The following is a 22,035-nucleotide window of genomic DNA, read 5'->3' on the forward strand; positions in this document are numbered from 1 at the left end:
TGTGGTTTGCAGGCTCTGGGCACAAATAGTGCACTATACTAGGGACTTACTAGTAACTCAAATATGCCAATTATGGATAAACCAGTCACCAACACCATTTAGACAGCAAGCACCTGCACTTTAGCACTGGTCAGCAGTTGTAAAGTGCCCAGAGTCCTAGAGTCAGCAAAAAACGAAATTAAGAACAGGATCAAGAACAGGAGGTCAGAAGCCAAAAGGAAAAATACAGAGGAAACCATGCCAAGAGCTGGCAGGTCTAACAGACATACTCCAGTGAGTCCCTGTGAGATTCAGGTGCATGCTGGGACTGAAGAAATAGAAAGAACAGAGAGATGTGGAGTATGAAGTCTGAATCTTGGAAGGATTGCAATATTGGATCATCCCCAGATATCCCCCAGCTTGGTAATCGCAGTCCGATCCCATTTACCAAACCCCTGTAGTGAGGCCACCTCACGCAGCCACCGCCCCCTCTAGTGAGGGCTCTCCTGGGTGAGTCTATCGACGCATTCCATCCAGCGTATCACCGCTGTTCTCTCTATCATAGCAAGTCCACCCTTGATAATTAGGCAAGGGATCGGGGAACAGGGGCCCCATACAGAATTGCATTGTAATTTAAAGTAAAACAGAACAGCATTCAATGCTTCCAGAAAAGGCAACTATCTTCTCTAGTGCTGCACATCCTTATACCCTAAATAAAATGGGAAATTGTGGGACCATTTCTGAAAACAAAACTGCGGGTTCGAAGTACATAAGCCACAAAAGGCATTACCATACCTTAACCATACAGCATTAACAGGAATTGGAATCTAAATATCTATAACAGAAGAAAATGGCAGGCTTTTGCAATATGAATTATTTTTTGTCCGAGATATTTTCTTACTTCACTGTTAAGATGTACTTTACAAAGCTATGTCTCAAAGGGTACCACAAGATGTACTTGTGCTATACACCAAAACAGTGAAGTAACAGCTAACACTCCAAGGGAACAAGAAACGCAGAAGACATTGTTTACAAAAGGTGGAAAGAAATTATATATATCACTTTACCTTCTTAATTACAAATTAATCCAATAGAAAGCCGCATAAACCCACTCCATGGGCTACAGAAAAAAATCTAAGGTTGCCAAGGGAACCACGTCCTTCTTTAGAAACAGCAGCTGAAACACTATCGAATATTTGAGATACGCTGTGCACCAGCTTAGAAGCACAGCTGGGAGTTTAGAGAATGCGACGAACAGAAAGGGATCAGACAACAAGTAATTTTGAAAGTAGGGTGAGAGTCGCACAAACTTAACTCTGAATGCCCCAGTGGCACTTGTATGAACTGTACTTAGTGAAAATAGTGTATGCACTTATGTCCTGAAACTTTTCTAAAGATAACTTGACTAGGAATGGATGGCGTTCTTCAATACCACAAGGTCTTGGCCTCCTTGCTTTTCTGTAGTTATAATATTTATGACCTACTTAAGCAGCCGCCGTTAGCCCATAAAACGAATGTGGTTCAAAAGTAACTAGCCTAGCAAAAGAGAAACACTTTCATAGCAAATAAAATCGATACATTTGATTTAACTGGAAAATGTCTTAATACTTTTCCTATATCCTGAAGATATTGTCTAGTATACAATAGGCATTTTGTGACAGTTCGATGTGCAACTATGTGCGCATATTTATTGCAAGTGGCATTATCTTTATACTGTATATATCCTCAGAAAGAAACGCACATTAAAAGCATCAACGTCCGGTGAATAAAGATGAACGCATAACAGGATACTTAGTTGTCTTGCCTTAAATGAAACTAACTACCCTAACATACCATGCTCATTGCCACTGCAACAGGTATTTTGCATTACAGGTGAATAAGCAATCGCATTAGCACATCCATTTGAGAGAGAGAGGGAGAAACAGTGTCTGTGATTAAATGTATTTTCCGGATTCATAACTATGCCTTATTCTGGATTACAGTCCACTGTATGGTGTCAAAGGATAAATGTGAGAGGGTCCAATTTATGTGCATTCAATCATCTTCTCAGCATTTCTGATACAAGACAATTTTTTTCCCCCCAATTACTATATTCAAAATATTTATCGTGTTTCATAGATACCTATCATCTCTCACTTCCCCTCGACCCTACTCAACCTCCTAAATTGTCAAAAAACCCAGATCTGGTTGAAGTAAATGTGATGACTCCTTATTTAAGCTGGTCTCACCATGGCTGGCTGTTTGCTAAACTTTCATCATCTTATCAGGAATACGGTAGAAAAACAATAGCTGTAGTCACTAAAATGCAGGGTCCCGGGCAAATAAACTTGTGCTGGTAAGCATCAATGCTGTTTTTCTGGACCCTGCTGGTCCACGCTTGGATCCATGCAGCATATTCTAGCCTCATTCCTCCCATGGGTAACAGTGCTCACAACTGAATATTAACATGCCATAATGTTTCCACTCCCTATGTCAATACTCCGTGACAACCGGTATACAGAAGACTGGACTTTGTTACTGGGCACATGTACCATCCAAGAAGTACAAATTGCCATGGTGCCACGAATGCACCTGGTAACATAACTGGATACACTTCTTACTATTACAAAACGGAAAATCTGCAGAAAAAAACAGCAGGATGATGAAATGGAACCCTGTAAGGGGGCACCAGAAAAGACAGACACGCAGGTGATATAAAACTTGTAAAAGAGGCAAAGGAGAGAAACAAAAAGCAGAACCGTGACATACAACAATCTCACCGTCAGAATGAGAGAGTACTCCAGTCAGAGAAGCGAATGAAGAACTGAAAGAGTACAGACAGACTGGATGGTAGGCTCAGAAGGAGCGGAACAGCTCTAGGCCCAAAAGGAACAACAAAATGGGAAAGACCAGTAGGGCAAGTGCAAAGTGTATAGATATACACAAGGCAGGGATGATAGAAGGGGAAAAAGAGAGAGCACCGAAGAAGAACTGGAACCACGAGGTAAAAGGAGCAGACGTTTCTGTGTGAACTCAGAGCAAACATGAATGGCAGAAAACAAGCTGACAGAGGAACTGGAGGCATACCAAGGTAGCCAAAGAACTGTGCAACAGAAAGCACAGAGAATAACGGAAGGAGCCTGCTAATATGTAAGAGCGTTGGTGATATTCGAACCCCGGTAGAGGGATAGCCTGCTTTACCAAGACAGTGGACCTAGCCACGAAGCCAGAGCTCCTTGAAATCGCAAAGAAACCAAATCATGGCACCCCGTAAGGAATATGAGGGTAGAAAGAACATGGAATCTGAGACCTGTGAAGAGACAAAAGTCTGCAAGAGTGAGGGACTGTGAGGAGGTCCTGAAGGACGGAAAAAGATGTTGAAAGACAACCATAGCTCATGCCAAGGAATAAATATAGTAAACATGCAAGGTGTCAACAACACCAGCTGGAAGAAAAAATACAGAACCCTCCCGGAGGCAGAAAGATAGGGGGTCCAGGAGGGATCCAACAGAATCAATGTTAATTAACAATGACCAAACAGATAAGAAACACAAGTGAATGAACCCTAGACGCATACCCAGAAGGGGACCAAACTATATGTCGGCAGCAAAATGCCAAAACAATAGAAGGAATACAGACAACAGGAAATAAAAGAAATTACACCTCCCCGCCATCACTATGAACAAGGAGGGGAAGGGACAACTAGCATTTTCAATGCAACGTGTCTTGCATTTGTTCGCGTTAGAGCTGTTAGTGTTGTAAAGCACAAATGCAGCGCGGTCGCGCTATTTAAATTGCAGCGCGATCGCGCTGCGTGGAAAATAAACAGATAAAGTAGTCCGGACCCCAGGCTGAAAACAGAGCCTCGTATGTTTTTAGTACTTTACTGGTGCTGTGTAGGTGGGCTAAACACCGGAAAAGGCATGACGTATGCATGCCTTTCACAAATGAAAGCAAGTGGATTTCCCCACGAACCAAGGTAAGTAACTGACGTGGCATGGGTGTGGTTTCAAGCCCAAAGAGAGATTACAGAATGGACGGAGCACTTTGCGCTCGCCCATAAAAAGGGCGCCAAGCAAGTCGTAAAAACTTGCAGAAGCCATCATTGGAATTGGCACCATACCCTTCCTATTAAAGTGGGGGTTGTGGGAGAAACAGCAGAAAGTGGCGTAAGGAATTAAATCCAAGAATAAAGGATACCTCCGTAAAGGACAAAAAGAGGAACCGCACTGCCTCAAGAAAAGGAAGTACGATAAAAGAACCAACAACATCCTGCGGAAAAGAAAGCAAGAACTCGTGAACAACAGCATGTTGAGGATCCAGCTCAGGAATTAGCAGAAAGGAGCTGAAAATAAATCTGAAATAGAAGTACCCCCCCATAGTGAAATGTACAGTAGCAGTACACTACAACAGCATAATAAAAAATCAATATTAGGCATGCAAAGATTACCTGGAACGGGGAAGCCAGTGCCTCGAAAGGTAGGAGGTACAATCATTGAGCTAGGGTGTAATGGCCCTGGAAGAAACGCGATCAACAGTGGGTACGACAGAACCAAGAACACTAAAGATGTGCAGCCGCTGACAACAGTGGTGGGATGTGAACTATAGTCCAGGGGAGCCTGTACCACTAGGGGCAGAAGACATTGCCACTGAGCTATAGCTTCTTGATCCTAAGAGACAGGAAGTGGAACCTGCAACAAGGACAATATGAGCCCGTAGCAGAGGAAAATCAGGAAATGGAGAACACATTGGAAAAAATGGGGAAAAAAAAAACCTTCATAGGAAGAGACACCAGAGGTGAAAGACCGTACCAAAAGTAGGCAAGAATTGGCTCCCAAAGGAGTACAACAGTGTATGTACATACTGGAAATAAAACAAGAGAGCTGCATAAAACAGCATCCACCACAAAAACCTCAAAGCGCGAATGTCCAACCCAACCTCTGAGCAACAGAGATGAAAGGCAAAATGCCAAGGGTAAATCAAGCATGTTGGCAGCAATTCACAACAGAAACAAAACCACAAACTTTGGTAGGAAAAGACCAAACTAAGGCGGGTGTTCCGCCAGGAAGCAGGCCAAACAAGAAGAGGGCACCCTGCCTGTAAGGAAATGCCTCCTTGGCATGGTTACCCCCTGACTTTTTGCCTTTGCTGATGCTATGTTTTGAATTGAAAGTGTGCTGAGGCCTGCTAACCAGGCCCCAGCACCAGTGTTCTTTCCCTCACCTGTACCTTTGTTTACACAATTGGCACACCCTGACATCCAGGTAAGTCCCTTGTAACTGGTACCCCTGGTAACAAGGGCCCTGATGCCAGGAAAGGTCTCTAAGGGCTGCAGCATGTCTTATGCCACCCTGGAGACCCCTCACTCAGCACAGACACACTGCTTGCCAGCTTGTGTGTGCTGGTGAGGACAAAACAAGTCGACATGGCACTCCCCTCAGGGTGCCATGCCAACCTCACACTGCCTATGCAGTATAGATAAGTCACCCCTCTAGCAGGCCTTACAGCCCTAAGGCAGGGTGCACTATACCATAGGTGAGGGCACCAGTGCATGAGCACTGTGCCCCTACAGTGTCTAAGCAAAACCTTAGACATTGTAAGTGCAGGGTAGCCATAAGAGTATTTGGTCTGGGAGTCTGTCAAACACGAACTCCACAGCACCATAATGGCTACACTGAAAACTGGGAAGTTTGGTATCAAACTTCTCAGCACAATAAATGCACACTGATGCCAGTGTACATTTTATTGTAAAATACACCCCAGAGGGCATCTTAGAGGTGCCCCCTGAAACCTTAACCAACTACCCGTGTAGGCTGACTGGTTTTAGCAGCCTGCCACACTCGAGACATGTTGCTGGCCACATGGGGAGAGTGCCTTTGTCACTCTGTGGCTAGTAACAAAGCCTGCACTGGGTGGAGATGCTATCACCTCCCCCAGGCAGGAGCTGTAACACCTGGCGGTGAGCCTCAAAGGCTCACCCCCTTTGTTCCAGCACCACAGGGCACTCCAGCTAGTGGAGTTGCCCGCCCCCTCCGGCCACGGCCCCACTTTTGACGGCAAGGCCGGAGGAAATAATGAGAATAACAAGGAGGAGTCACTGGCCAGTCAGGACAGCCCCTAAGGTGTCCTGAGCTGAGGTGACTAACTTTTAGAAATCCTCCATCTTGCAGATGGAGGATTCCCCCAATAGGGATAGGAATGTGACCCCCTCCCCTTGGGAGGAGGCACAAAGAGGGTGTACCCACCCTCAGGGCTAGTAGCCATTGGCTACTAACCCCCCAGACCTAAACACGCCCTTAAATTTAGTATTTAAGGGCTCCCCTGAACCTAGGAACGCAGATTCCTGCAACCTAAGAAGAAGAGGACTGCTGAGCTGAAAAACTCTGCAGAGAAGACTGAGACACCAACTGCTTTGGCCCCAGCTCTACCGGCCTGTCTCCCCCCTTCGGAAGAAAACTGCTCCAGCGACGCTTTCCCCAGGACCAGCGACCTCTGAATCCTCAGAGGACTGCCCTGCTCTAAAAGGACCAAGAAACTCCCGAGAATAGCGGCCCTGTTCACCCAAGACTGCAACTTTGTTTCCAAAGGAGCAACTTAAAGGCAACAGCGTTTCCCGCCACAAGCGTGAGACTTGCAACCCTGCACCCGGCGACCCCGACTCGACTGGTGGAGAAACAACACTTCAGGGAGGACCCTCTGGCGACTCAGAGACTGTGAGTAACCAAAGTTGTCCCCCCTGAGCCCCCACAGCGACGCCTGCAGAGGGAATCCCGAGGCTCCCCCTGACCGTGACTGCCTGACTCTAAGATCCCGACGCCTGGAAACGACCCTGCACCCGCAGCCCCCAGGACCTGAAGGATCGGAACTCAAGTGCAGGGGTGACCCCCAGGAGGCCCTCTCCCTTGCCCAGGTGGTGGCTACCCCGAGGAGCCCCCCCCCTTGCCTGCACCGCTGAAGAGACCCCTTGGTCTCCCATTCATTCCCATTACAAACCCGACGCTTGTTTGCACACTGCACCCGGCCGCCCCCGCGCTGCTGAGGGTGTACTTTCTGTGTGGACTTGTGTCCCCCCCGGTGCCCTACAAAACCCCCCTGGTCTGCCCTCCGAAGACGCGGGTACTTACCTGCTGGCAGACTGGAACCGGGGCACCCCCTTCTCCATTGAAGCCTATGCGTTTTGGGCACCACTTTGAACTCTGCACCTGGCCGGCCCTGAGCTGCTGGTGTGGTAACTTTGGGGTTGCTCTGAACCCCCAACGGTGGGCTACCTTGGACCCCAATTTGAACCCCGTAGGTGGTTTACTTACCTTCAAGAACTAACAATTACTTACCTCCCCTAGGAACTGTGAAAATTGCACTGTGTCTAGTTTTAAAATAGCTATATGTGTTTTATTTGAAAAGTATACATGCTATTGTGATTATTCAAAGTTCCTAAAGTACTTACCTGCAATACCTTTCATGCAAAGTATTACATGTAGAATTTGAACCTGTGGTTCTTAAAATAAACTAAGAAAATATATTTTTCTATACAAAAACCTATTGGCCTGGAATTGTCTCTGAGTGTGTGTTCCTCATTTATTGCCTGTGTGTATGTACAACAAATGCTTAACACTACTCCTTTGATAAGCCTACTGCTCGACCACACTACCACAAAATAGAGCATTAGTATTATCTCTTTTTGCCACTATCTTACCTCTAAGGGGAACCCTTGGACTCTGTGCATACTATTCCTTACTTTGAAATAGTGCATACAGAGCCAACTTCCTACACTGCCCGTCTCAAAAGTAGACACACTACCAAGCACGGCGAAGTCTTGCCGAATGGAAATGAAAAGAAGAGTGGAAACTCATCAAGAAACCATAGTGTGGAAGTAATTCCCTGTACGGAGGAGGCTGCCTCAGCCGAGGGACAAGATATGCTCCAGAACCACTGCTCTGCTGATAGAAGCAGCAGTATTGAAATAGCGCTGTGCGCACTAAAGGAAGCGCAAAAAGATCCAACGGGGATAACAAAAGTGCAACCAAGAATAAGAGGCTGAAGCGACCCAACTGATGCAACAAACGCCATAACAATGGAGAAGGGGTGAGGATGCCCACACCAGAGAGGAACTTGACAGTCCACATATAGTTGCAACAGGCGAAGAGGTGTGATAGGGGAAGAAGGACACTATTCCCCACCATGGGAATCACAGAAATGACGCAAGGCAGAATCTGCGTGGTGTGCTCCAAAAAAGTGTCTTGCCATCAAATGGCATTTCAAGGAGAGCTTCTTGCACTGGAGATGAGAAGTTGGAAGCCGCCAACTAAGCTCTGCGACGTATGGCAATAGAACCAGCCATGATCCTCCCAATGTAATCGGTAGGATCCATACTGGATTGAACAGCACGTCGAGCAGCTTGCTGACCATCTCTGATCAAAGACGTCAGAGCAGGGCGAACATAGTCAGAAAACAATGGTAGTAAACGTTCAACAGAGTCCCAAAGAGCATGGGAAAAGTGGGCCAACACACAGTGGAACAAAGAGCGGCACTAGAAGAAGCGAAAATACACCTGCCAGAAACACCCAGCTGCCTAGAATCTCTGTGCAGCGGAGAAAGGTGGAACCTTCTCCAGAGCAGGAACTCCCAAAGCAGAATGAGTAACAAACCCCTGAGGGCGAGGGTGGTGGCGAAGACAGAAGGGGTCCGTCTGTGCCAGCCGATGCCTGTGTGAAACAGAACGATCCACCGAAGCACCAGAGACAGGCTGAGTACAGACACCTAGAAGGATGTCGTAGAGAGCCTTGCAAAAAGGCAGAACTGGTTCGGTGTCGGATTGATCCGGATTAAAAGATAACAACTGATCAATAGACAATTGCACCATAGGAAGATGCAAGCCCAAAAAATCAGACACCCGCCTCAAAACACTTACGAATAGAGTGCTGGCTTCCATCGCAAAGCCTGGGGATGAGAGCAGGCTAGACGCTGGGGAGGAGTCTAGATCACTAGGAGTTCCCAATTCAAGTACCCAATCTGAGAATGAACTAGGAATGGGCCCCATAAGGGGAGCAAGAGGATATGCAAGAGGTTCAGAAAGCGGAAGCACAGAAGCCTCATGTAAATACCCCGGCACCGCTCTTGGAGTCGGTGGCGATGTCGAGTGGGGGAAGCTTCCTCGGAAGCGGCGTTGTCCGACTCCAGAGAAATCAATATAGGCGCGTCAAGTAGAGTTGTCTGGTCCAATGGTGCAGAGAAGGGCATCGGGACAAGAGGATCAGGCAAAGGCGAAGGAGGTCGTACGAGGCCATGCACCAACGCCGATATGGCTCCGGAGTCGGATTCAAGAGTGTGAGCAGGCACCGAGGTGGAAACCGCCGGTGAAGACCCTGCCAAAACACCCACCACCTCCATAGGGCCCGAAGGCGCTCCAGAGGGAGGGGAAGGACTAAAGATAGAATGGAGGGACGTATAATACAGTCGCATTTGGTCCATAGTCACCCCGGCGCCGGAATACTGTGGACATGGGCGTGGACTCCACTGGAGGAGAATGCGGATGCGGAGGCGCCAAAGAATGTGCAGGCGCCTCGGTAGACCTACCTGGAGATGCTGAGGGTGCAACCGAAGTCGACTGAACCATCTGAGAACAACTCCTGGAGCGCACCCGGGACCATGAAGACGAAGACTGACTGTGACGCTGGCAAGAAGAGGACTTGTCCGCCCACGCCGCAAAGAGCTTCATGCAACACTCCCTCAAAGACTTCGGCTTCAAACAATGGCAGACGTCGCAGTCATGATGACCCCAGACACCACAAACAGACAGAATGAGGATCTGTGGCCAACATCTGCTGGGAACAGGATCCACAGGGTTTAAACCTAGAAAGCATATACACTATTATCTGTTAAAAAAAAAAATGATACAAAATACCTGATGTCAGGTAGAAAAGGCCAAAAGGTCCTGAGGTACTCAAGACACCGGATCCGCGTTGCTGCCGTAAAAGAAGAAACTGACGTCACTGCGTCAGAGGAGGGAATTATATGGACTCCCCTGACTTCATGTCCAGAGACGATGTCGCTGGGGTGTCACTCGACACCCTCTACGGACGCACGGAGGTACTGCTGAGGAAAAATTTCCGGATCCAGTCTGACACCTGGGGAAGAATTCTAAGATAAGGAATCTGCGGCTAGTTGTCTCTGTCAGATAAGGTGGCATGGATCCTGCCCTCCTTGACCTTGATGTTACATAATTGTGCCTCAGGAGCACCAATGTATGTTTTGAAGGAGGTAAATTTGCATCACAATAAAACATCTTGTCTGGAGTGTAGGCAGTTGGTAGTGGTGGAGGTTTTCAGAGGGTCTTCTGGGAGATGTGTTCCGGTTTGCTGGCCCTATGGTTTCTTTTTAGCTGTCAAAAGAGGTTCAAGGTCTACACAACGTTTTTAAGTTGCCACCCATATCAGAAAACAATAAGAAACTACATCCATAGTGATGCCCAAAAACAAATTTCATATCTAGGGCAGATGTTGCCAATGTTGGTCCACAATGGCTGGATCCATTTCAGAGTTTCAAGTGGACCACCAAATATAGATGAATTTATGCAGATGTGTTCCATGCAGATAACCTGAAAATCTGACATTGATTCAGAAGTCGTAAACCAATGCCACCCTGGATCATGTAGAAGACAGAATAACTTACATCTGCACTCTCTAACTTCTGTACGAAATCCTGCGTTGGTGTACCAGTTACCTTCATAATTTCAGTTAGCTGGTCAAGATCTGAATTTCATTGGTTAAGAATCAAGTCTTAAATATTTCTTACATCAAATGGTTAAGCAACATCACATGGTGATCAGTTTACCAATAGTCTAAGTAAACATGTACTTAAAGGAAATCACACAAACTGTTGCAAAAGTAGAATTAGCATCTGGACATGTTGTGCACTGAAGTCAAAAAAAGTTACAAAATTAAAAATAAATATAGCAACAAAACAAGACAATACAACACCTAAAGTGGAAAATCAGGACAAAGAACAACTAAAGAAGAATTTGGTTAGAAAGTGGATTATACTGTACGCATGTGGGCTTGTTGAGGTAAGTAAGCATACAAAGTGTCTGTTTTGTAAATTTGCATAAAAAATAATTCAACACAAATCCAAACCAATGTTTCATGTCCTTACTACAAGTTAAATAACTTGTTCTCCTATTTTTCATTACATAGGAACTGGCAGTTGATACAACACTGTGCTTGGCAATTAGAATTCAAAGAAAGATTTTCTAGTTCCCAACTGATTACAGAAGTAAGGAGTGCAAATTGAGAGTCTCCGTCTCTCTCTGGAAAGGGAGTTCAGGAATCTCAGACAAACTAAAGAGGATGACCCACAAGACAGAGTGAAAACAGTACGCAAAATTCCTACCACACAGTGGTTCCCCACATGTGCTGATAAAAACGCTGTGCCACGTGTGGCTTGGACTAATTTCCACAACAGGAACGGATCAAACCAAGGTCAATGGGAGTCCTTGTGGATTCAAGTGGATTCCTGAAGCTTCCCTTACAGAAATGTAATTCCAGGCAAAATCTGAGGTTTGCACATTACCGTGGGTAAGGAAACTACATGGGATGGGATCCATGCAATGCAAACTACAGTGGAATCCCCTGGTTGTCTAGTTTTAAAAAATTTCTGTGGTTTAAAGATTTCCAAGGGTGGCGGTAGAACACGGCTCCAAATTCAACATCTACCTCTACCGCTGATCTCTACAAGTAGTGCTTTAGGGCCTATTGTGTCAAGGTCTCTTGGCCCTCCCACACAAGTGAGGTACCATTGTTATCAGGAGAGTTGTGGGAATGATGGCTGGTAGGAAATGTGTGGCTCCCTGCAGATTTCAGAAGTTTTGCTCACAAGGATGTGATGAAAGTCTGTATTGTCAGTCAAAGTTTGCAGGTGTCAGGGCATTGTGGTTAAAAGAAATGTGTGGGATCCATGCGATCCACACCATACTGGACTTCCCCGGGAGTCTAGTTTTCAGAACTGTCTGGGAATGTTAGGCTTTGCCATGGTGCAGCCTACCCAAGCCCAAAAAGTGCAACCATTCACTATTGCAAGTGGAAAGATATCAAGAGGAGCTCCACACTTCTGTCTCATATGTAAAAACAACACCCAAAGGAATCAGATGTCGTCTCACGTGCCACTGTGATTTCTTGGTGCAGAGGGGAGCAGAGACTGTTGAAACTTTAGGGGTGAGGGAGGGCAGATGTTAGGACGCAATTTCACCGCTGCTCCCCCCCCCCCCCCCCAGCCACATGGGGCGTTTGCCCCTGGTGGAGTATAAAGTCCACCTCACACTAGGGATGTTGCCTTTGGAGCAAAAGAAAGTAGTGCTGCAAACTGACTTATGCTCCAAAGGGTCTGCCTTTTTATGAGATCTTGCGTAAACCAAGGCCTCTTATTTACTAAAATTATAAATATATAATATTCTTCCAGATGGGTGCTTTGGGCCAGCCCTCTCCATCAATTACTGTGTCGTACTCATTCACATATTTCTCATGTCTGCTACAGCATACAACATTGGTCATCCCACTACAGCAATTGGTTACATTCACTGAGTGTCTGCATTCTTCTCTTTCACATCTGCACAAAAAGTGGTGCCTTTCAATGGAAGGGATTACTAGGACTGTGTGCTTTTTAAGATTAAAAATATATTTGCTTGTAACAATTTATTTTCCAAGTGTTATCTAATTTTATCAAATTTATCTAAGATATACAGCTAGGTATATAGATAGTGGCGAAAGCCAGGCTGCTCCACAACAATCAAGTTAAAAATAAAAATACTTGACAAAGCAAATCAGCAACTGATGAAGCAGAGAGACAACATCAAACCTATTAGTTTTGCCAGTGCTCGTTTCTGATGGCGACAAAGATATTTATAAACTCAATAACTGTCACACCTCTTCCACCGACCGACTGTGATTTTCTTGGAAAAAAAGTAATCACAATGTAATTAAATATGAAATAAAGGATCAAATGGGCGTTTCATTTTGAGGCCAAACGTACCATAAAATAGCTTTTTTAGAACACAGCTCTGCTAATCCGTAAAATGATTATAAAACACCAGCAAAACAAACAGATACCGTGAATTTCATAGCCTGCTCAAGAAGTCGTACATGTATAATTTGAGACATGGCGTTTTACCACTTGATTTAAGACAATTAACACCAATTAAAAAGGATACGATCATTTCCTTTGAACAGCGGTCTCCCTGTGAACATTTCGGCCATGATGCAGCCCACAGACCAAATATCCACTAGACAAAAACAAAAAATACGAAGTTAAAGCTTGCATAAAGTTGAATAATTCTAGTCAATGCACGTAACCACTTTAATTATCATTAAAAATGGAAAAAGAATCAGTACAGCATATAAGCCGAGGTTTACTATATTTCTTTTTTTTTGCAGTTGAATGACACAGTGGAAGAAAACGTTTGCAACACCTGGTTAAAGGGAATAAAACTCCACAAGTAAAGATAAAGAATAAGCTTCTGCCACAGTACATAAAGAGAACTGAGGTGAATAAATTATGCACCTGTCGATAACAACCGTGACAGATAGTCTTCCTGATGTGTATCCATCTTTTGATTAATCCAGTGGGTCACAGTAGGATTTACAGACCTTTCACCCCGGAATGCACAACAGACATCCTGGGGGGCAGGATCCATGCCACAGTTTCAGGATAACCAAGAATTATGAAAATATAGTCCATTTAAAAGGCCTCTAGTAAATTTATCTTGCATGGATATCCAAAATATCTAGCATGGATCCAGTGCTCCTAGACCAGCGTTGAACATTTGTTTAGACAACATGCTGACCATGTAGCACTTTAGATACGGAGCGCTCCACATGAAATAACACAGGGTGTATCTGGAGCCATTAGCACTCTTTACTGTCAATGCTTCAAGATAGTTACACCCCCGTAAGTACTAGGGACTGTGCTCTGGAGAAGGACATTAACTTAAAATATGCAGGAAAATTGAAGCATGCAGTAGAACCACCCTTACAGTCAGGTAAGTAACTTCTTTGAAGGAATATGGTCCTTTTTCTGTATTCTTTACCTTCGGAAAGAATACTAAATGATTACCAGGTACAAGAGATTAATGTGGTAAGTATGTCAGCAACACCACAAGGCTGTGGTACAACATCGAGAAGTGCAAGAGTGGACAGATAATTCTCTACCCCTCTCTCACTCAAACTCACCCTCAACCACCACAGACCTTAACAGTAACCTACCCTACTGGTTGTGGAAAACCTAACACTGCAGTGCCACAACTGGAGAGCATTAAGACTCGCATACCACCATGGGAGATGGTGCCTTTATTTGACTATATAAATGGAGGATGACCAATAAGGTTAATACACACTTAAAACATATACATAAGTACCACCACCTAGCAGTCCACCACATAAATGAAACAGACAGTCCGTTCTGCAAGCATAAAAACGAAAATGATACTAAAGTCCATCTTTACTGAAACGTGGACAGGCGACTGATGAAACACTAGAAGATGCACATCCATTCCTAACTTTAAATACAGGACAGCTAGGTTCTCTGGCAGGTTGATCACAAAATAATTCCTCCTTGAACATTTTCCAAGGAGGAAATCTGCAGACTCAACCTGATGATGTCCACCTAAAGCTACCTAAAGAGGGTATGAAAGTACAACATAAAAGATCCAAAGCGCATACAGTATAATGCACAGTAGATACGGTAAAATGAAATGTGGGATTTAAGAACAGGACTAGTAGGACAAAAAAAGGATCCAAACGAGTGCTCAAACTAAATCAAAATTGAAAAAAGCCCTGAACTGTAAAACATTAAAAGGTGGGGTGAGATATACACAATATGGTATAAAACTGAAAATAAAAGCGAGAAATTTAAAATATTCCTTGTTGAATTAATAGGAATAAGGTGACTACAAGCACTTCTAGGCTGAAGCAGATTGACACTCCACACTTTTACAGAACACATGTGAAGTAGGTGAGGAAGTCAATGAACAGAAATAGAGTGTAAAACATGGAATCTAAATAGTGCTAGCTGAACAAAAGAGAAGCAAATCAGAACCAAGCAAACCTTAGTCTGAGATTTTCATACTTTTGATAAAGCGTTAATTGGGGAAAATGGAAGCACGACAGCAATATATCTGCAAGAAGTCTTTGGAGCCCAAGTGGGTGTTAAACATGAATCACACCTACAAAACTGATAACGATTATTATACCTATAAAAGTCATAAATACCTTAAGAATTAAGACTACAGTTGTCTGACTGCATGAACCAAGAGATTAGAAACCATGAAGATGGGAGAACACAACCTTGCAGGTAGTGAAAAAAGGAACACGCGGTAAAGAAATGGCAAACACTGCAGTAACTAAATGACAACCACTAGAGAACTAGCATTCACCTCAACTAGGGAAGAATAGGAGGCCAGACAGATGGGAACCTTTTGCAAGGTGTACAGGAAGAATTTCTCTGAAACAGTTACTGTAAAAATGCTCTAACCGTGCTTTCCGTTAATCAATGTAGGTATGTTATGTTAAGAGTGTATAAGACCGCAAAGAGACACCAGATCATTCTACCCAGGGCAAAACCCAATTAAGGCTCGGAAAACAAATAGATAGTCCATAGCATAGCAGTACGTTATAGGTTATTTAACCACGTTTTTAAAGGCTTTCTACAGTAAGAGATGGAGCAATATTTATTGCGGGATGTGACAGATATTTCATAGTTTTAGCAGCCACTTCTGAAAGGGCCCTACTCAGTGAAATTTAGAAACTTAAAGAAGAAAGCCATCCTGTGAGCGAAGAAACCAGTTTGGAACATATAGATTAAATCTATTCTTCAGTTCTTTAAATTAAATGATCCAGAATTGTATATGACTTCATGGACAATGAAGAGACTTAAACGTGAACCTTTTTGCAACAGGGAGCCAACGTAGCATATAAAATGGAGAGGAAGATGAGCATAATCTAGGTAGGCCAAAGGCTAGTTTGGCAGCAGTATTGTGGATGTATTGCAGCTTATTCACCAAGCCTTGCTAGAAGGTTGCCTGGATCCCTATCTGGTGTGCTGAACAGGGGAAGGATGGGATGTCTGCAACAGGAGAAAGCAGGAGAAAGTCAGTCGATTAGCCTGTCTTTCCAAAGTAAGGTTTTCATCCAAAAAGGATGCCAAGATTTAGCAAGATTAAGGGAATCAGACTGAGTACAAGGCCAGACTTTAGCTGCTACCTGGCGAGGTGTGCAAGTCTCAGAGTACCTCTGTTGTATCAGCACTGAACTTCAAGCCACTGAGCCACAGCCACAAAGAGACCATGCAATGATGGATAAGCAAGGCAGTCCTTGTCCAAGGCAACAATCCCAATAGAGTGACATCGGCATAATTCATACAGGTGAAACCAAAAGACATGCATAGAGTAGTCAATGGATGTAAAAACTGAAAAGTGTGTAAGACTTAAAGAAGGCCCCCCTAACACCTTGGCCCAGATCCCTATAGGTCAACACAACAGAAGTAACATGATTTTTAAGGATTTTAATGACAAAAAGAATGAGAGAATTGAATGGAAATTTGAGAGTGTGGTCTTATCCAAATTAGGGTTTTTGAACAAAGGAACAATAAGTGCCGATTTTCTCTTTGGGGGGGGACCTTAACATTGGTTAAAGAACTATTGTAAACCTTTACTGGAGGCCTGTGAGGTGGCAGTCTTGGCATAATTCCCGAATTTAGGAGGGAAAGGGTCCAAAGGTGAGCCTGACTTGATAGATGATGCTATAGGTGTGAGCTACTCCAAAGCCAGACTCTCAAATCGCCTAGAAATGAAACTAGTTCCAAATCAGCAGCGGAACCTGTTGAGTCAGAGTCACCCATCCCACAATTTATAAAGACAGAAAGCAATTTAGCAGATTTAGGCCAGCATTCCAGATTAGGGGACTGACTCAGTTTCAGTTTTCTCCCCTTTCACCCAAAAACCCCTCTCCCAACTCCCAAATGAAAGAGTCCAAAAGGACAATTTTTCAATTAAAAATAGAAATACAGCTAACAGTTTAAGACGCCATTCATCAAAAAATTTAAATTTAGCAGTCTACGCATCCATAAACTGAAAACTGAACTATGCAACTCTTTAAACCTTGAGCTGTGCCTGTGTGCAATAGCACACTTAAAAACAGAAAAGGCTGCTACATGTTAAAATGCACTTTAAAGAACCTGTGAGCCAATCCAGGTGCATTTGAAGTCACACCCGTGCCAACTTCACAGAATAGATGAAATTCTATACTTAAATTGGCACAGATGTTCCTTGATCTAACATGGCCTATAAAGTACACCGGGGCCCTACAACAGATAGGGTGCACTTTTCCCGTTTGCGCCATGGCGCACCTTTAAGCAGGTGCACTGGGTGCAAACCGGGAAAGTGTACCTTATTATGTTGAAAGTGCTGCCCTCAAGGCAGCTGCGAAATCGCGCTGCCCATAGCGCAACACAAGCAAGAGAAATGGGGAGCAGCTGTTAAAAAGCTGCTCAGTGTTTCTCTGTGTATGTGGCAACCCAACTATACTTTTAAGAGGGATTAGAGATCCCCTTACAGGAGGGTGCAGTGAGTGACCCCCCATCAGCAAGGGGATTTCTGGGGGGTCAATCGGACCCCCTTTCACCCCTTTGGAGGGCTGGATTTAGGTGGTGCACTTTCAGTGTGCCTTCCAAGGCACTTTTGCCTCTGCGCCCACTTCAGCAATACGGCGAGGGTGCAGAGGCAAAGAGATTCCCTCATTTGCATGGGGCTATTTCCCAGGCAAATCAGGGAATGAATGTCCTATAATTATAGCTCTGGGGTTACCTGTGCGCCGACACTATCTTAATACAGAAGGGGGCTGCACAGCATGTGCGAACCCTTCTGTAAAACCAAAGTGCCCCGAGGACACACAAAGCAAGCTCAAATGCCCGCTGCGTCCCCAGGGAGCTGATTAAATATTCACCGGGTGCTCATGAGGAGCTACAGATTCTCTAAAGCAGACCCTATACTTTGGAACTTTATACCAGCTCACTTCAGACTTCATGACGACAGTGTGCAGTTTAGATATACTTTGAAATGAAAATGTCACTTACCCAGTGTACATCTGTTCGTGGCATCAGTCGCTGGAGATTCACATGTTCTGCATAGCTCGCCATCTGGTGTTGGGTCGGAGTGTTACAAGTTGTTTTTCTTCGAAGAAGTCTTTCGAGTCACGGGACCGAGTGACTCCTCCTTCTGTCTCCATTGCGCATGGGCGTCGACTCCATCTTCGATTGTTTTCCCCGCAGAGGGTGAGGTAGGAGTTGTGTTGTAGTAATAGTGCCCATGCAATGGAGTGACTAAGTATGTACCTATTTAAGGTTAAAATAATATATATACAAATGTACAAAATTGAAGCTAACTTCCAAACTGCTACAGGCTCCCGGGGAGGTGGGTGGGCACATGTGAATCTCCAGCGACTGATGCCACGAACAGATGTACACTGGGTTAGTGACATTTTCAGTTCGATGGCATCTGTCGCTGTAGATACACATGTTCTGCATAGACTAGTAAGCAGTTATCTCCCCAAAAGCGGTGGCTCAGCCTGTAGGAATGGAAGTGGTTTGAAATAATGTTCTTAACACGGCTTGACCTACTGTGGCTTGCTGTGCGGATAACACGTCTACACAGTAGTGCTTGGTGAACGTGTGTGGCGTAGACCATGTGGCTGCCTTACATATTTCTTGCATTGGGATGTTTCCTAGAAAGGCCATTGGAGCACCTTTTTTTCTGGTTGAGTGTGCCCTTGGTGTAATGGGCAGTTGTCGTTTTGCTTTAAGGTAGCAGATTTGGATGCATTTAACTATCCATCTGGCTATACCTTGTTTTGATATTGGGTTTCCTGCATGAGGTTTTTGGAATGCAATAAATAGTTGTTTAGTCTTTCTGATGTTTATCGTTCTGTCAATGTAGTACTTTAATGCTCTTTTGACATCTAATGTATGTAGTGCCCTCTCAGCTACGGAATCTGGCTGTGGGAAGAATACTGGTAGTTCCACTGTTTGATTTAGGTGGAACGGTGAAATAACCTTTGGTAAAAATTTAGGATTAGTCCTTAGGACGACTTTATTTTTGTGTAGTTGTATAAAAGGTTCTTGTATTGTAAACGCCTGAATTTCGCTTACTCTTCTTAGAGATGTAATGGCGATGAGAAATGCAACCTTCCAGGTTAGGAACTGTATTTCGCAAGAGTGCATGGGTTCAAAAGGTGGACCCATGAGTCTTGTTAAGACAACATTCAAGTTCCATGAAGGAACAGGTGGTGTTCTTGGTGGTATAATTCTTTTAAGGCCTTCCATGAATGCTTCAATGACTGGTATCCTATATAGGGAAGTTGAATAGGTAGTCTGCAGGTATGCAGATATTGCCGCAAGGTGTATTTTAATGGAAGAGAAGGCTAGGTTAGATTTTTGTAAGTGAAGCAAGTAACCCACTACGTCCTTTGGAGTTGCGTGTAAAGGTTGGATCTGATTATGATGGCAGTAGCAGACAAACCTCTTCCATTTACTTGCATAACAGTGCCTAGTGGACGGCCTTCTGGCTTGCTTTATGACGTCCATACATTCTTGGGTAAGTTGTAAGTGTCCGAATTCTAGGATTTCAGGAGCCAGATTGCTAGATTCAGCGATGCTGGATCTGGATGTCTGATCTGTTGGTTGTGTTGTGTTAACAGATCCGGCCTGTTGGGCAATTTGATGTGGGGTACTACTGATAGGTCTAGCAGTGTTGTGTACCAGGGTTGCCTTGCCCAAGTTGGTGCTATTAAAATGAGTTTGAGTTTGTTTTGACTCAATTTGTTTACCAGATAAGGAAGGAGAGGGAGAGGAGGAAAAGCGTAGGCAAATATCCCTGACCAGTTCATCCATAGGGCATTGCCTTGGGACTGCCTGTGTGGGTATCTGGATGCGAAGTTTTGGCATTTTGCGTTCTCTCTTGTTGCAAACAAGTCTATTTGAGGTGTTCCCCAGAGTCTGAAGTAAGTGTTTAGAATTTGGGGGTGAATTTCCCATTCGTGGACCTGTTGGTGATCTCGAGAGAGATTGTCTGCAAGTTGATTCTGGATCCCTGGAATAAACTGCGCTATTAGGCGAATGTGGTTGTGAATTGCCCATCGCCATATCTTCTGTGCTAGAAGGCTCAACTGCGTTGAGTGTGTCCCCCCCCTGTTTGTTTAGATAATACATTGTTGTCATGTTGTCTGTTTTGACAAGAATGTATTTGTGAGTTATAATTGGTTGGAAAGCCCTTAATGCTTGAAAAACTGCTAGCATTTCTAGGTGATTTATATGCAGTTTTGTTTGATGTACGTTCCATTGTCCTTGTATGCTGTGTTGATCGAGGTGTGCTCCCCACCCTGTCATGGAAGCATCTGTTGTTATTACGCATTGTGGCACTGGGTCTTGGAATGGCCGCCCCTTGTTTAAATTTATACTGTTCCACCATAGAAGCGAGAGGTAAGTTTGGCAGTCTATTAACACGAGATCTAGAAGGTGACCCTGTGCTTGTGACCATTGTGATGCTAGGCACTGTTGTAAGGGCCTCATGTGTAGTCTTGCGTTCGGGACAATGGCTATGCATGAAGACATCATGCCTAGGAGTTGTAATATCATCTTTGCTTGTATTGTTTGTGTTGGATACATGCGTTGTATGATCTTGTTGAAATTTTGAATTCTTTGTGGACTTGGAGTGGCTACTCCTTTTGTTGTGTCTATTATGGCTCCCAGGTATTGTTGTACTTTGCAAGGCAAAATGTTGGATTTTGCAAAGTTGACGGTGAACCCTAGTTTGTAAAGGGTTTGTATGATTTGATTTGTGTGTTGTAAGCACTTTGTTAGTGAATTGGTTTTGATTAGCCAGTCGTCTAGATACGGGAATACATGTATTTGCTGCCTTCTGATGTGTGCAGCCACTACTGCTAGACATTTTGTAAAGACTCTTGGTGCGGTTGTTAAACCAAAAGGCAATACTTTGAATTGGTAATGTATTCCTTTGAATACGAACCGTAGGTATTTCCTGTGCGACGGATGTATTGGTATATGGAAATACGCGTCTTTGAGGTCTAAGGTTGTCATGTAGTCCTGTAGTTTTAGCAATGGTAACACTTCTTGTAGCGTGACCATGTGAAAGTGGTCTGATTTGATGTAGGTGTTTAGTATTCTGAGGTCTAGGATTGGTCTCAGTGTTTTGTCCTTTTTTGGTATTAAGAAGTACAGTGAATAGACTCCTGTGTTTGTTTGTGTGTTTGGTACTAATTCGATTGCATTCTTTTGCAATAGTGCTTGAACTTCTATTTCCAGGAGTTCGGAATGTTGTTTTGATAAATTCTGTGCTTTTGGTGGTATGTTTGGAGGGAATTGTAGGAATTCTATGCAATAACCATGTTGGATAATTGCTAAGACCCAAGTGTCTGTAGTTATTTCCTCCCATGCTTTGTAATAATGACCTATTCTTCCCCCCACTGGTGTTGTGTGGAGGGGGTGAGTGACATTGAGTCACTGCTTGGTTGTAGGGGTTTTTGGGCTTTGAAATTTTCCTCTATTCCTAGGGAATTGCCCTCCTCTGTATTGGCCCCGAAAGCCTCCCCTGTACTGTCCCTGGTAGCTGGACGGTGTTGCCTGCGAGGTGCTGGCTTGTGTGGCCTGACCCCGAAACCCCCCCTCTAAAGGGTGTCTTGCGGAAGGTGCTGTAGGTTCCTCTGCTCTGCGGGGAGTAGAGTGCGCCCATGGCTTTAGCAGTGTCAGTGTCTTTTTTAAGTTTTTCGATTGCCGTGTCCACTTCTGGTCCGAACAGTTGTTTTTCGTTGAATGGCATATTGAGCACTGCCTGCTGTATCTCTGGTTTGAACCCAGACGTTCTTAGCCATGCTCACAGATGTATTAATTGTTCTTGCAGCTGTGTCTGCTGCGTCCATAGAAGAACGTATCTGGTTATTTGATATGTTCTGCCCTTCCTCAACCACCTGCTTTGCCCTCTTTTGTAGTTCCTTGGGAAGATGCTCGATGAGGTGTTGCATCTCA

At 44.4% G+C, this 22,035-nt stretch overlaps 1 protein-coding gene across 1 annotated transcript in view; it reads right to left on the minus strand.

Annotated features, from left to right (window-relative positions):
- MAPK12 (mitogen-activated protein kinase 12) overlaps positions 1–22,035 on the minus strand; it is a 363,201-nt gene that overhangs the window by 51,312 nt on the left and 289,854 nt on the right. Inside the window, exons 8-9 of the mRNA XM_069229664.1 lie at positions 13,157–13,228; positions 10,627–10,706 (exon numbers count right to left, since the gene is read on the minus strand). Of these exons, the coding sequence (XP_069085765.1) occupies positions 10,627–10,706; positions 13,157–13,228 (152 nt within the window). The remainder of the gene's footprint in view (positions 1–10,626; positions 10,707–13,156; positions 13,229–22,035) is intronic.

The sequence above is a fragment of the Pleurodeles waltl genome, chromosome 4_1, assembly GCF_031143425.1.
Source record: "Pleurodeles waltl isolate 20211129_DDA chromosome 4_1, aPleWal1.hap1.20221129, whole genome shotgun sequence".
In the NCBI taxonomy this organism is placed as follows: Eukaryota; Metazoa; Chordata; class Amphibia; order Caudata; family Salamandridae; genus Pleurodeles; species Pleurodeles waltl.